Here is a 16088-nt window from a genome sequence, read left to right on the forward strand (position 1 = left end):
TCTGAATCTCCCGTCAAGAACATCATCATACACAATGAATCTGTCCATCGGAACATTGTGTTCAGCAATGAAATTGGTTTCATTTATAAACCACCATTGAACCCAATCATCATTCAGTTCAGTAAGACCAGAGTTTAGATTGATTGAATCTCCCTCTATCACTGACTTCACTTTAGCATCACCAAACACACCTGAGAACAGAGTTCAGAGATTAAAGCTTGAAAATAACTTTAGAATATTTATTTTTAACATTGCATTTAATCTATCCCAAACCAATGAGTTTAGACTTAAATTTAAAATTCTATATGACAAAAACTGTTAATGTTAATCCTCTCTGATTAATTTATCCAGTCATTTATAACATGATATCAGAACAGAAACAACTGAAGTCATAAAAACACATTTCAAACTCACCATCCAGACGCCAGAAACACAAACAGAACCAAACACATTTGAGAAACATTTTCTTCATCTGTTCTCTGAATAGCCCATAGATAGTGATGATTAAAAATGTGAGAAATTTTTCACGACTGAACTGTGATAATTATCAGCCTCAGCATCTGTTTCCGCTCACACGTTTCCTTTAACATCATGAAAATAAACAAGCCTTTGCTCATATTACAAATGAATTCTGTCCTTGTTTGAAAACTAATAGCAGAAGAATTAAATATCGGATTTATCTGTATCTACTGCTGTGTTATTTAGTGATGTGAGCATCAATCCTGTTTGACCTTTGACCTTTGGCTCTTGTAACCTGTTGAGTCGTGTGCATGAAACTGCAACTAATAAGTGTTTAAGACAGTCGGGCAGTATGAGACAAACAGCAGTTCGATGCAGTGTGTTTCTGGCTTTATTTGACAGTTGATGGATTTATTTGAAAGTGAAAGTGAAGTGACGTGTGACCAAGTATGGTGGCACATGCTCAGAATTTGTGCTCTACATTTAACAAATCCAAGTGCACACACACAGTAGTGAACACACACAAACCGTGGACACACACACACCATGAACACACACCCGGAGCAGTGGGCAGCCATATTGCTGCGGCTCCTGGGGAGCAGTTGGGGGTTCAGTCTGCAACCTCCAGGTTACAAGTCAGACTCTCTAGGCTGCCCTGCCCCCCTTTATTTGACTGTAAAGATGTTTTGTGTGGAAAACTGTGAGGTTAATGTTAGCCAGAGAGAAAATGAAGAAACGCTTCACAAACAAACTACTGACACACAGTGACCACAAACATAAGCTGTTTATCCACCCTGACAGATCAACCCAGATGAATTGATTGTTGTACTGATAAAACTAAAGGAAAAACTCTCACAGGGTCCATTTTTACTAAAAAAAAACTAAACAAACAAAAGCAGCACGGATTCACATTTATTACATTTGCTTGTGTTGCTACAACTAAATTCACAAGAGAACATCACTGAGAACATACAGTCAACTATAAATGAAAATGTATAGTTTTTCTCATTTTTCTCATAATGACTTTATTATCTTAGTGAATCTGAGTATAATAACTCGTGAAACTCTTGATTAAACACAAACCTTTGTCTTCTCTTTTGGAGAAACTGAGCAGTGTATATTGTGATAGACAGAATACACAATAATGATCATATTTTACACTCAACATTTTAGCTCTGCTCTCCCCTGTAACTGTCTTCAACTCTTTTGTTCTTCATTTCTTATCAAATGTCTCAATTGTTTCTCCTTTCAGACTGATTTCAGAGTTTCTCTAATGGCTTTATGGAGCAGGAACAGATCACCTGCTAGAATTGTGTGGATTAAAGTATTTTCTGATTCAGATTCAGACTGAGACTGTAACGAATCAGAGGCATGATGCAAGTGCAAGGCGGTTTAATGACAAGATATGTAAATGGTCAGACAAACAGACAGTAATGTTGTCCACAACACAGAAGGAGAGTGGCGACGGTCACAAGCTCTGATGGTGGGTGACGCAGGGACCTCGGTGGACAACATTGATGATCCTTGGTGATCCAGTGCTGTGCTGTTAATCAGTCATGATCAAAGACCACGCCCCTGGAGCAGAGTCTCTCAGGCTCTTCTCCAGGTGTGACGGCACCTCTGGATGAAGGCGTGAGCGGAGGGGACCGCGACTTCGGATTCCATACTGGGAAAAATTAGTGGCTGGTAACCTAAACTACATTCAAATGGAGAAAGGCCCGTGGATGACACTGGTAACGAATTGTGGGCGTACCCACCATCGAGAGTTGCTGACTCCAAGGGGAAGGATTCTTGGAAACCAAACATCGCAACACTCTCTCCAAATCCTGGTTGGCTTTCTCACTTTGTCCATTGCTTTGGGGATGAAACTCCGAAGATAAACTGACACTCACCCCCAGTAATTTTCAAAATTCTTGCCAAAATGTGGATACAAATTGGACACACAGGGTCCCCCCCTATCAGAAACCACGTCTATCGGGAGGCCATGTAAATGAAAGATGTTATCTACAACAGTAACCGCTGTCTCCTTGGCGGAGGGTAATTTAGGCAAGGGAATAAAATGAGCCATCTTCGAGAACTGGTCCACGGCGGTCAAAATGACTGTCTTATCCTGGGAGGGTGATAAAAAAATCTAGAGCGATGTGGGACCAGGGTCTCGAAGGGACTGACAGCGGTTGAAGTAACCCATCTGGAGGTCGAATGGAAGTCTTACCAGTGGCACAAACTGAGCAAGCCAAGACAAAACTGTGGATGTCGTCTGAGGAAGAATGTTGAGAAAGTACTGCTCCTACCCCCACCTCTGATGCGTCGACCTCCACCACGAGCTGACGCAATGAATCAGGGGCAGCGAGGGTGGGAACCGAAACAAAGTGACTCTTCAGTTTGGCAAATAAAGCCTCACCTGTATCGGATCACCTGAACGTCATTCTGGGGGAGGTCAATGCAGTCAGAGGTGCGGCTAGTTGGCTGTATTTGCGAATAAAACGCTGATAGAAATTGGCGAACCTCAGAAATCTCTGTAGGGCCTTACGGGAATCTGGACTTAGCTAATCTATCACAGCCCTAACCTTGTCAGGATCCATTCGCACTCTGTTAGACAAGACGATGTACCCTAGGAAAGGAACAGACTCTGCATGAAAAACGTATTTCTCCAGCTGGACAAAAAGTCTAGACTCGTCTGACTTGCTGAACTTGATCCTGGAGAGAAGAGGAAAAAAATCTATATGACATACAGGTAAACATATATGAACTGGTCAACCGTATCTCTCAGCACGTCATTAACGAGTGCTTGGAAGACCGCTGTGGAGTTGGACAGCCCGAAGGGCATCACTAAGTATTCAAAGTGCCCCCTAGGGGTATTAAAAGTGGTCTTCCATTCATCGCCCTCCCTTATGCGGACCAAATAATAAGCATTACGTAAATCCAATTTTGTGAAAATGCTCCCTGTAACCGTTCGAAGGCTGAAAACATCAACGGAAAAGGATAAGTATTCTTTACCATGATGTTGTTCAGCCCCCGGTAATCGATACACGGTCGCAGAGATCCATCCTTCTTCCCTCAGGTCCTGGTACTCCTCGGGTGCGGTAGACAAATTCACTGCCTTTTCCTGGAACACAGAAACAGGCACAGAGGAACAAGCAGACACAAGACAAGACTTATGACATGGGAATGTGACACAGACACAGAATTGTGTACCCAATCGATACTGGCAGGGGCGCCGGACTGGGGGTAAAACCAGTACTGATTACCAGGGCCCCAAAGGAAGAGAGGGCCCTTGAAAAGTCTGGAATATATATTTTCAAGGGGGTGGGGGGCATTGGGAACTGCCTATGCATAGGGCCCGGGATCTTGTGCAGCACCCCTGGATACTGGGATTGTGTAGAGTGAGCCAGGGGTGACCAAGGACTATGGGTGCCAGTTATGAGTCCATAAGGAGGAATGTAATGTTCTCGGAATGGTTGCCAGAGGTGATGAGGGTTACGGGACTGGTAATATGGGAAATGAAAGGGAGTTGCTCTCCATTTAGCGCATTAACGGAAATCTTGTGAGTGAAGGGAAACATGGAGATGTGGAGCTGTTGTGCCAGTTTATAATCCAGAAAATTGCCTTCAGCCCTAGAGTCCAGTAGTGCCCCAGTGTCATGTGTGTGGGTTGACCACCTTACCGGGAGGTGTGTCAATGAGGTCTTCTTGGCGGAAATCCCACCAGATAGTAGCCTCATAGTTACTACCAGGCTTGATCCTTTTACCGGGCATGAGTGAATGAAGTGGCCCACCCCCCCCCCCCCCCCCCCCCCCGCAGTTGAGGCAAAGTCCCTGGGATCTACCCCTATCTCTGTCCTCCTTGGAAGGCGGAGCTCTACCCACATGCACGGGCAAGTATTGGATGCTGCAATACTTGGGATCACCTGAGTATCCATCTTGTGTGGGTAAACGGGGCTCGTGTTGATAAGGCAGCTCGGGAGAAACTGGTAGAACTGGGATGGGGGTGTCGCAGTGGGGCTTCTCAGATGTTGGAGCTGTTGGGTGAGCTCAGACATCTGCACCACAAGAGCTTGTATCTCGTGACCGGTGTTGGCGATGCTTTCCTCTTGTTGACTCATCCTCACCATGTTACAAGAGGTGAACTCATTCCAGGCGGAAGCGCCAGCTGCAAGGCAGTTTAATGACAAGATATGTAAATGGTCAGACAAACAGATAGTAATGTAGTCCACAACACAGAAGGAGAGTGGCGACAGTCACAAGCTCTGATGGTGGGTGACGCAGGGACCTCGGTGGACAACAGTGATGATCCTCTGTGATCCAACACAGCAGGAGAACAGGACAGAACACAAGGAAGAACCACAACGATCTGACAACACGAGACACCAGTTACTGCACTTAACCCTTGTGCACTGTTCGATTTCTGTGCACACCCCTTATGGAGCGGGTCAAATTGACCCTAATTGGATTCAATACAATTCCTCAAAAATCACACTATGAAAAACAATAAAGATTCAGGTACAAACTGTAAACTTTTATTATCAACATTTGTCAAATATTCCCCCAGAAATATATCTGAAGATATGATTTAATGAAAACGTTTTTTAAACATTTTTTTAAAACTGTTTTGTTTTGACAAAATTTGCAAAAATAAACAGTATGCTGACTTAATTTGTATATATATTTGTGTAACTTTTTTTTTCTTAGAACATCATAACTGAACAATTAAATGTATGTTCACAATCTCTCTGGGTAGCTCAGGTTTGTCATTTGTAATTTGCCATTAATTGTGAACACCATGATTTAGCTTTTTGAAGTGTGTTTGGTTAGGGTTAGAGCACTTTTAGATAGATGTACAATTTATAACTGGAGTTGATGCCCTGACATATATTAAATAAATGTTTTTATTTTGTATCTGTACAGTTCTTTTGAATAGCTGCCTATGAGAGTCAAATTGACCAGCGAACATCACAAACATAATAGTGATTTTGCTTGTATATGTCAAAAAACACCAGCATGTTGAAACTTTGCATGCATGTCCATGATGATAAATGAGAAAAAATCATAAAATATCAAGAAAAGAAAAAAGGTTTAATATTATTCCAGGTAGCTTGAAAAAATAAATAATAGGTAATTTTTACCATATGTGGTTGACAAAATATTTTTCTCTTTTTCTGCACTGAAATAAGTTTGGAAATCCTCATTTTTTAGCTTTATAAAGTAGTAAAAAAATAAAATAACAAAATATAACCAGAAATTGTATTATTATGGGTCAGTACAGTTTCCTTAGAGCGTTAAAATATGCGGGTCAAATTGACCCGCGAACATCACGAACGTAATAGTAATTTTTTTTGCATATGTCAAAAAACACCAGCATGTTGAAACTTTGCATGCATGTTCATGATGATAAATGAGAAAAAGTCACAAAATATCAAGAAAAAAAACATAGGTTAACCAGTATTTCCAAGAACTAGAAAATCTAAACGGGTAAAATTGACCCGCAACATAACACAAGGGTTAAATAGACACACAAAGACCACGCCCACAGACACACACCTGCACACTAAACAAGCCGAGAAAGAGACAGTGAATTCATGAACCGTGAGAGAGACACCAGATGATGTTGTAGATCCACAGATGAAACGCAGACACAAACCAGACTACAGATATTCAAAGACTTTAATGTTGCCTGTCAGAGGACGTTATTATGTTATTACATTGAGTACAGTACAGTACATTATAAAATTTCACAGATCAGTATTTTGGTTAAAGGACACACAACAGCAAGTTAATTGTTTATTATTGTGGATAGAAAAGCAAATAGAAAACTAACTGGCTTAATTATAATGTAATAATTTACAACTAATATTTTAAATAACGTTTTAAGAATGTAAAGTTTAATATGGATAACACTGCTGAAATAGTTAAAATACACAAAGTTAGATTTCCTCCCGGGGGTGCATAATAAATGTAATGAAACATGGAGAGACTGTTCTGGTTAGTGTGTCGACATACAATTAAACTTAATTACAAAGCTCTCACGGTGACGGAGTTCGGTTCCCACCCTTGAGGTCCTTTAACTTCAAAATAATAATAATAAAAATCATGTAGAGACTCTTGAACCTCAGAGTGATAAAACTTTATTGATAAAGGCAAATACAGACGAAACATTGACAGCAACAGTAAAGAAAGATCTGTATCTGAGAGAAATATTGGAATTTTTAAAATCTGACACTAGAGAGCGCAAGCACAAATATTCATCAGTATTTATGACAAAAACACTAGAAGAACAAAAACACACTTGAAGAACCTTCACATTTCAGTTTAAAGTTCTGCATCTGCTTTAGACTTCAATACTTTCTGGAAAAATTAATAAAGGCATAAATTAATAAATATTAATGCAAAACATAAACAATATGCAGGAAATTAAATCATCAATCATGTACCTGATGTGTGAACTTGTGCTTGATCTTGTTCAGCTCTTCTGGATCTGATGTCATAAACCAGAAGAATGACAGTAGCCACGCCCACCACAGCAGAGAGGACCAATCGGATCACAGCTTCAGTAGAACCACAACAGTGAACAGAGTCTGAGGAATAAACACATCTAACTGAGATCAGGTCAGTCAATAAATATATTTTAAACAGAATTTACATCTGAGCCTGGATGAAAGCTAATAGCAGAAGTGTGGCTGAATTATGTGTTCAGTGATTGGGATATGAAGCTAACAACAATTTAACAAACTAAAACTACACAAGCCTATAGCTTACCACTTTGACAACCCAAAATTAAGAGCTTCAACGAGCTTCCATTTTAATTCCATGTAAGCTTCTATGGCTAGAAGTTTTAATCTTTAATTGATGCTATAAAATTAATCTCACCTGAATAAACAAAAGGTAAGCAGATTAAAAAAAAAAACAATGAACTTCATTATGGACAAACATCCATGCACTTTGAAAACCCAAAATGAAGAGCTTCAATGCATTTTCAGTGTCTAGCAGAGTAAAAGGGTTTTAATAATCATCTCTCTATAACATCAAACAATTTAGTCATTTCAGTTTTAGTTGAAAAAATGTACCTCAAAAATCTAATGTCAGCTACTTAGATAAAATATGAATAAAAAGCATTTACAAATGTGTAAAAACAACTATTAAAACTTACTGGTGTTACTCTTGATCTCATCCTCAGTCAGAATCCTCCGGAAGGTCCTCCCCATGTGCTCTACCAAACAAACAAACTGGTTCTTCTCCCACTCTTCTGGTTCAATAATGAGTTCAGATGTCCTCTGAAAGGTACCATCTTCATTTGGTAGTAGCGCTCCAAGATCCACATCCTCATCATGATCCTGTCCATTTTTTAACCAGGTGATAGTTAGTCCTGATGGGTAAAAACCTGTGACATGACACAGAACCACTGGAGAAGAGGGTTCCTTCTGTAACAGAGACACTTCAGGTGCTAAAAAAAAGAAATAGATAAATATTCTTAATAGTTATTGCTTCTTCAGATAAGATCAGTTAAATAAATGCATCTACATTTTGTTTAAATGACACAATTTATGAAAAAATAGAAACACAAACTCATTAGTTATCATAAAACATTTGTCAACTTTTTAAAAAAAGTACATTTTTGAAAGAAAAGCTACCTTTTCTTTCCAAATCCACTTTTCTTAACATCAAGAAATGTTTTATCCAGTAAACACACTCATTTTTGTAGTACTGATTCAGTATTTCAAGCTGTGCTCTGTCATTGTTCCACTTGTTCATTGTTATTACTCCCTGCAGTACAGCTGTGATGTATCTGAGCGCCTTCACATCTAGTGCGACATAATCATCTCCATCATAACCTTGTGAAGCTCCAGTCTCATCATCCCATTCACATCCATACATCCTCTGATATGTGTGAACACCTGAAGAGAAAAGCCATAAGAACTGCTCCTTTTCAATGTATATCTTTGACATTTGAAACTGTAGTATAACATATTTTAACTCACCATGTGACTGATTGAATCGCTCCATTAGACGATGAATATTGTTTTTGTAAATCTGCTGTACTCGTTCTCTGATCTCAGTGTATTCTTTAAATCTGTCTCCAGACATAAACTCCTTCATCCAGTCCTGTCTGGGAATCAGCTTCTTTATTTCACTGTCATAATAATCAATCTGTCGTCCATCCAGAGTAGTTACTGCAAAAAACTCTGGGATTGTATGTCCATTTATTCCAGTGTATGAAGTTATGTAGGTGTGAAGTTCTGAACAAACAAAGACATAAAGCTCTCAAACATACTAAAACTACACATTAAAATTAATGCTTGTCATACAGATTATTTTTATTTATTTATTTTAATTTCAAATCAATACTTTTGCAGTTCCATCATGAATTAGGCATCACTGGAAAGCCTTAAACTCAAAATTCACCATGTGGAAATGGTTAAATTTTTGTGGGATCCACTTCAAATTTGGAATATAACTTGGTTATACATATGGCTTTAATTTTACAGCAATTTGAGCATTCCTGAATTAAATGCACAATCATGTAAGTTCAGATCTATATTTTAAAGAAAAATGTGAATGACAATGTTCATAACTTTAGTCGTTCATATATAACTAGATAAAAATATAAAATAAACTAAAACTAGACTTAAATTTTTTATTTATTTTTCAGAAAACTTACAAAAAATGATTTCCTATGTTCAACCAGCGATTATAAATAACTAAAACTATAATATTGTCTGTTACTTATATATTACAGCTATTAAAATTACCAAATCACAATGAAATCACTAAAAATAAACAAAACTATAAATTAAAACTAAACATATAAAAAATCTCATTCAATATAGTGATATAACTAAAGCAACACAGTGTTCAACACAGAAGTAGCTCAAGACTTTGCTGACAGATAAATCTTTATTTCCATTTTAATTCCATGTTAGCTTCTATGGCTAGAAGTTTTAACCTTTAATTGATGGTATGAAATGAATCTCACCTGAATAAACAAAAGGTACGCAGATGAAAAAACCAATGAACTTCATTATGGACAAACATCCATGCAACTGACTCTCAAACAATTGTAGCTGTCAAAAACGAGCTACAAAAACTCCAGACTTCAGCACAAAAGAAAGAAGAAGTGGTTACTCAAGAAGTGTCCAAAAATATGGTCTCAATACAGATGTTTAGGTACGAGGCTTTTACTTGCATTGATAGCCCACTTTATACGTACTAGCTACATGTAACTTTGCAATTACCAGTCATTGGGGAATTGATAGACTCGTATGTGGTTTCTCTCCTCCTACACAGCAAAATCCCCAGTGTTAATTTAACACTCTGAGTGTGGATTATATAAACACTGAAGCAGTGTTAAAAGTAACACTGCAGCAGAGTTGAAGTTAATGAGATAATTAAGAAGTTAATTGAGTTATGATTGAGCATTATTGAAGACACCTGATGTTAACAAGCAGAATCACCAAACGAGAAAATCACAATTTGTGTGTCACCATTATAGTGGTCAGTGTTTGCTTTAGTTGGGATCTTGGCTTGTGACTTTTTAAATTAAAAGTTTGTGTGTCAAGCCAAGAGAAAAAAATCACTGGGTGTTGATGATTATGTTTTAATGTAATTATTGCTTGACCTTAATCACTGAACTCTCTCTTCATATGGGTCATTATTGATTGTAACAACTTTGATTACACAACGAAAGAGTCTGTATTTTCTATACATTTTGTAGGCATCTCTTGTGATTCTGTGATTGAGATTTTTTTTTTTTATTAAAGAGTTTTAATTTTAGGCACACACAAATAACAAGAATCAGCATATGAATCTCAACAACGGTGACAAACAGCATATCCAGATAAACAGACCAACTCTGAACATCACAAAACTAGATACTAAAAATTCACATAAAAACAGCAAAAATAAAATATAGTTAGAATAAAAAGTTAAAAAGACAGATCAGCTCATAATTTATTCATGCCGCAATGCATGATGGGAGCCATGGATGAGTTTTTATTGGCTACAACATGCTTTTATGATGGTCACCGTTGTTGTGATGCTCACGCTGATTCTTGATGTCTGTGTGTCTAAACTAAAGAACTCTTTATTTATGTAGAACTAAGTTTTGAAAACATGTCATATTATGGCAAAAATGCTGGATCACTTTTTTATCCATCTTATTTATGTACACAGTAAAGAAACCTGAACTCATGCATTCAGGTCAATCCATGACAATTAGTCCAAACCACAATCAATATCATAAGATTGCCTTTGCTGTGGTCTGTCTGTATGGTATAACTCAGTTAGCACAGCCACACAAAATCTAAAGTTAATAACTGAAGGGTCAAAGTACCAACTAAAGCAAACACTGACCACTATAATGGTGACACACAAATTGTGAGTTTCTCGTTTGGTGATTCTGCTTGTTAACATCAGGTGTCTTCAATAATGCTTAATCATAACTCAATTAACTTCTTAATTATATCATTAACTTCAACTCTGCTTCAGTGTTACTTTTAACACTGCTTCAGTGTTTATATAATCCACACTCAGAGTGTTAAATTAACACTGGGGATTTTGCTGTGTACTTCTCCATTCAGTAACACAGAAAACACTTTAACCTCAAATGAGAATCACATCACATCACATTTTACTAGTTTGAATTGTATTTTATACATTTTAAAACTATAAAAATATTCAGTTCAACTTTTAAAAGAGGAAGAAAAAGAAATGAATAAATGATTACTATATATCGCAATCTTACATCACTTTGCTTTTACATCAGCTTCGATGTCTTTGTAACCCTTTATTTTTGTCTGCACCTACTCCAGTCTCTTCAACGTAGATCCATAAATAAAACACGGGTTACAACGGTGATAATTCACGTTTCTTCTTTTAATCAGAAGCATCGGCATAACAGCATGAACAGCCGAACACACAACACTGTCGCTCCACTCGCTTGTTTTTTTTTTTTTCAAGCGCGCCCCTGCCTTAAAGGAGCCGGCGCACCAAATATCTTTCTAACAAAACATGTATAAAACTTTGCATAAGACATTTGAAAATACACCAAAATCTTACTAAACAAATTCACCAAAATTTCTTATTCTTCTTTTTCCTTTTTTTATATATATAACCTATGAATTGACAAAATGTAAAATAAAATAATGAATTAAACATAAGGTTACAGTCTTCCTATCTTAACAAGGAAATGTCCTCGTTTCTCCTATATAGATTATCCATTACAGTGAAAATACAGTGAAAAATACAATGCACAGACAACCAATAAGTGCATAACTCCTTAACAAACAAAATCTTTAAACTTTTCAGGTTTTTTAACCGCACGGCCACTACGGGATAATTGAGGTGTGTCTTCAGAAGGCAATATAGCCCTCTCCGGGGCCATAGAGGCCGGGACACTGGGACTTGGCACACTTTCCGGTTCAGTCAACAAAGCAGTTGGATTTGAACGTTCAGTCTTTGCATTGGTAGTAGTGTGTTGTATAGTTTGGTTGGGCACATACAGCGGTGTTGAGGGTCGAAAGGGTAAAGCACCTGACAATGCAGTGAGGGGAACTAAAGAAAGGGCCTCAGCACTACCAAACACAGGAGGATCACAGCCTGAACTAGGAGTTGCAGGCAACTCCCAAGGACCCCTGTAAGGTTTTAGGCGATTGTGATGAACCACCCACCTTCTCGACTGTGGATTTCTTGGATCAGTAATTTCATAAGTTACCCCAGGGCAGTTATCTTTGTCCATTCGCCTCAGAATTTTGTATGGCCCTTTCCATTTAGGAGCCAGTTTATTCTGCTTTTGAGCTGGGTCATCCAAAAATACAATGTCACCTGGCTTATGCGGATGGAAAAATTTCTTTTTGTCATACTGCCATTTCTGGTTAAGTTTAGCTGCAGTGGACCGCACAGCAGCATCTTTGAAAGCATAAGACAAACACATGGTCACATCATGAGCATAGCCTGCAGGGGTGCCTGGTGTATAGGAAGTGACAGCTGGACTATAGTTCAGAATGATATCTGCAGGTAGCCGTGGTTCTCTGCCATGTGCAAGAAAAAAAGGAGAGAACCCCATGCTAGAATGAATACTGGAGTTATATGCCAGTTCCACTTGAGGCAGATATTTATCCCATTCACCCCCACTTTCACAAATGTACTTGGCGAGTTGGTCTTTCAAGGTTCGATTCAGTCTTTCGACCATACCATCACATTGGGCGTGGTAGGGTGAGGTGCGGGTTTTCTCAATGCCTAATTGTCTGCACAAATGTTTAATCAAATCTGACTCAAACTGTCTACCTTGGTCTGTATGGATTATCTCAGGGACCCCGTGCTGCTTAATGTAATCCTCAAAAATGCACTGTGCTACAGTTGTTGCACGCTGATCCTTCAGAGGGTACAAATTGACAAAACGGGTAAAATAATCCATCACAACTAAAACATACCTATTCCCGAGAGAAGTAACAGGTAGCTCAGTGATGTCAGCGCCAATTCTTTGAAATGGTCGTTCTGCATGAATTGACTGTAACGGGGCCCTTTCATGAGGAGTGGTGGAAGCACAGGACTGACAGGATACACATTCAGCACAGAATTTTTGAATATCACGGTACATGTAAGGCCAATAGCACATTTTCCTAGCTCTCAACAAAGTAATCTCAGCACTCAAATGACCACTAAATTTCTCCCCATGAAAACACTTAAGAGCTGTTAGAATGAGTACCTCAGGCAAGACTACTTGGTAAACATAAGGGCTATGAGGAGATGATTTCACTCTACGACACAGTATACCCTCTTGGACTGATAATTTGAAAAATTCATGCCAAAGTTTCCTCAGTGTGGCAGGGGAATGTTTCAGTCTGCCTAGTGGGGGCCTTTGATTACCATTCTCTTTCCAGTCCATGACAGTACTAAGACAAAAGTCAGCCTTTTGCTGAGCTTGTAATTCAGTCAAATCAACTGACAGTGTCGGACCCACGTCAGGAAGAACCCCACAACCCAGTAGGGATGTCCCGGTACTAGTACCGGTACCGAACGGTTCCTGGACAAATTCCAAATGGAAGTGATCATCCCTATCCCCTTGAAGTGAGGACTTTGGAGTGAGTGGGGCATGTGCGTGCCATTAAGTAGTCGTTAGGAAAGCACTTTGCTAAAGGAGCGACAAAATTTCCTCATTATCTTCAGCTGAGATGTTCCCGTGACAGCGCAGCATGTGACCGTCAGCAGATGTCGCTGTTTTACTTTTATAAATGTTTATTTTTTTATTTTATTTTTATTGTTGTTAGCATAACCGTTGCAAATAAACATACATTTAATATTTAAATACGTTTTAAAAATATGCTACACTGTAAAACCCGACCAGTAAACTTAACTCAAACCGTTGGAGTAAACAGATTGCCTTGATTTAAACTAGGGCTGCACGATTAATCGCATGCGATTGTCATGCGTGTCTCATCAGTAAAGATGGTTCTGTGATTAGCGGTAAATGTCCATCAGCTGCTTTCAAATGGAGCCGCACCTAATATACAGAGCCGTAGATCGTTGACAAGCTACGCGATATCGCGTTCATAATCGCATGCGATTAATCTGCGATTATGAACGTGATATTGCACAGCTTGTCAGTGAATTACGGCTTCCCATCACACTAGATGTGGACTGACATTGCTCAGAAGTCAGATGTTGGTTGAAAGTGAAAACCCAACCCCTGTTTGGTGTCAAACTCTAGCGTAAATACTCCAAAAACATGACAATCTTCACTTATTATAAACAAGATTTATTTCTGTCATAAATGTAAACAAGTTATTATTGAGATTAACAGAGATGTTGATGGTTTATTGAAAATTATAGTTTAGTTTGATGTCACCATTATGCTGATCAGTACTTAGGAAGTATGACTCTTTTCAGTGTTAGCGTTCATTTAGCTGCTGTAATTATACCTGTTACAGTAAAAACATTGAGAAAAAGATGTCATTCGATAATGTTGGTTACTGGCTGATATTAGAGATGTCTTAATGTAACAATCTGATCAACTGATTTTACCAGGAGTCTGTTCTACGCTATTAATTTAATATTAGTGACTATAGCAGATGTGTTGCAATACACAGGGTCCTGACAATTTATGTTATTTTATTTATATCTGATCTTTTTAAACTACATTGTTTTAGAATCACTTCAAACCATAGGATGCTTAGACATACAGAGACCTTAATAATTAGTGTAAGAATCTCAACAATGGTGACATGCTTCATGCCGCAATGCATTCTGGGTGCTATGGATGAGTTTTGCATGATGTACCCAGAATACATTGCAGCATAAAGCATGTCACCATTGCTGAGATTCATACACTGAATCTTGATGTTTGTGTGACAATTTTTTTTTTTAAATTTTTTAAATTATCTGCTTTAAATTCAACTGGGTGTCAGGTTGTTGACCATTGAGTCCCTTTAATAAATAATACTTAACTAACACCACACAGTAGCTTGGGTGAAAACAAGTAATCAGACACATCAATCATCAGCAAGCAAACAGCACCATTGAACCACATATTCGTTTGCTGTTTTAGCCACAATAAAGATGACAGCAGCTAAAAAACAACACTGTCAAGTCAAGTGTCAAATTGCACAACTAAAGCCAACACTTACCAGCATTATGGTGACATCAAACCAAGCTATTACTTTTAAACAGACACATCCACATCTAAACATCCACTTAAATCTTAATTAGAATGTTATGGAATAATGTTCTAATAATGTTATTGATAAACATTTGTAGAATGTTTTTAGAGAACGTTATCCTATCTTTTGAGAGAACGTTCTGGGAACAAAAATAAAACTACCCGCTAAAAACATTGTTAGAACAATCCATGGGAATGTTCTTAGAACATTTTAGAACAAAGAAAATTCTAGCTGGGAAGTGCCGCTCCATTTGAAACCAGGTGGTGGACATTTACTGCTAATCACAGAACCGGCTTTACTGACAAAGACACGCATGACAATCGCATGCGATTAATCGTGCAGCCCTAATTTAAACCCTGTAAGTTTTAAAACTTTGCATTTAAGTAATTAAGTGATTAACTAAGTGCTGATTGAGAATTAGTGATGAACAGCTGCTGTTAACAAACAGAATCACTGAAGAAAAGAGAAACACAAGAACTACTACAACTGACTTCAGACACAGACTTAGATGAAATCAACTGAAATAAAATACATGAAATCTCTCAAGATCTGATTAAACAACCCACAAACAGCATCACCAGCTCCACTTATTAATAACCAGACTGACTTTATTTCTGTCAGACGTCTACAGAAGATCTTATTGAGAATGAACTAAGGTTTAGATGTTGATTTATTGTTTCATTTGAAGTAACCATGTTAGAGATCAGTGTTTGCTTTAGTTGAGCTCTTGACCCTTGTCTTCTGGCTTTATGTATTCTCTGGCTGTTATAACCACATGTTTCTGAAACATGTTTGTTGTATCTCAAAAGCCCAGAAGAAATGCCATTAGCATTTTTTACTTACCCCATTGATGAAAATCATCAATTATTGAAGTTAGAAATTATTAAAATGATCTGAGTGTAACTTCTGTTTAAATGTGTGTTTAACTAGTTAGATAATACAGTAAAAGTGATTCTATGTAATTCTGTGATAATTATTTAAT

At 38.0% G+C, this 16088-nt stretch overlaps 3 protein-coding genes across 3 annotated transcripts in view; all 3 read right to left on the reverse strand.

Moving 5' to 3' along the window:
• Positions 1-448, reverse strand: part of LOC127987318 (uncharacterized) — a 140328-nt gene extending 139880 nt beyond the window's left edge. The window contains exon 1 of the mRNA XM_052589599.1: positions 415-448. The gene's annotated coding sequence lies outside the window, so the exon portion shown is untranslated. The remainder of the gene's footprint in view (positions 1-414) is intronic.
• LOC127987326 (uncharacterized) overlaps positions 1-16088 on the reverse strand; it is a 256216-nt gene that overhangs the window by 107125 nt on the left and 133003 nt on the right. The window lies entirely within an intron of this gene.
• Positions 6565-9656, reverse strand: LOC127987322 (major histocompatibility complex class I-related gene protein-like). Its single transcript, XM_052589603.1, has 6 exons — positions 9427-9656; positions 8432-8689; positions 8084-8347; positions 7603-7896; positions 6887-7030; positions 6565-6800 (listed from the first exon to the last, which is right to left on the reverse strand). The coding sequence occupies exons 1-6, from the start codon at positions 9470-9472 to the stop codon at positions 6784-6786; spliced, it is 1023 nt and encodes a 340-aa protein (XP_052445563.1). The 5' UTR covers positions 9473-9656; the 3' UTR covers positions 6565-6783.

Source organism: Carassius gibelio, chromosome B22, assembly GCF_023724105.1.
Source record: "Carassius gibelio isolate Cgi1373 ecotype wild population from Czech Republic chromosome B22, carGib1.2-hapl.c, whole genome shotgun sequence".
Taxonomy (NCBI): domain Eukaryota; kingdom Metazoa; phylum Chordata; class Actinopteri; order Cypriniformes; family Cyprinidae; genus Carassius; species Carassius gibelio.

Bases quoted from the DNA above. Each gene is read 5' to 3' on its own strand.
- LOC127987322 (XM_052589603.1), bottom strand. From the start codon at position 9,472: ATGAAGTTCATTGGTTTTTTCATCTGCGTACCTTTTGTTTATTCAG. The intron at 8,348-8,431 runs GTGAGTTAAAAT...TTTTCTCTTCAG, and splicing joins GCGATTCAATCAGTCACATG to GTGTTCACACATATCAGAGG. The intron at 7,031-7,602 runs GTAAGTTTTAAT...TTTATTCCTCAG, and splicing joins TGAGATCAAGAGTAACACCA to ACTCTGTTCACTGTTGTGGT.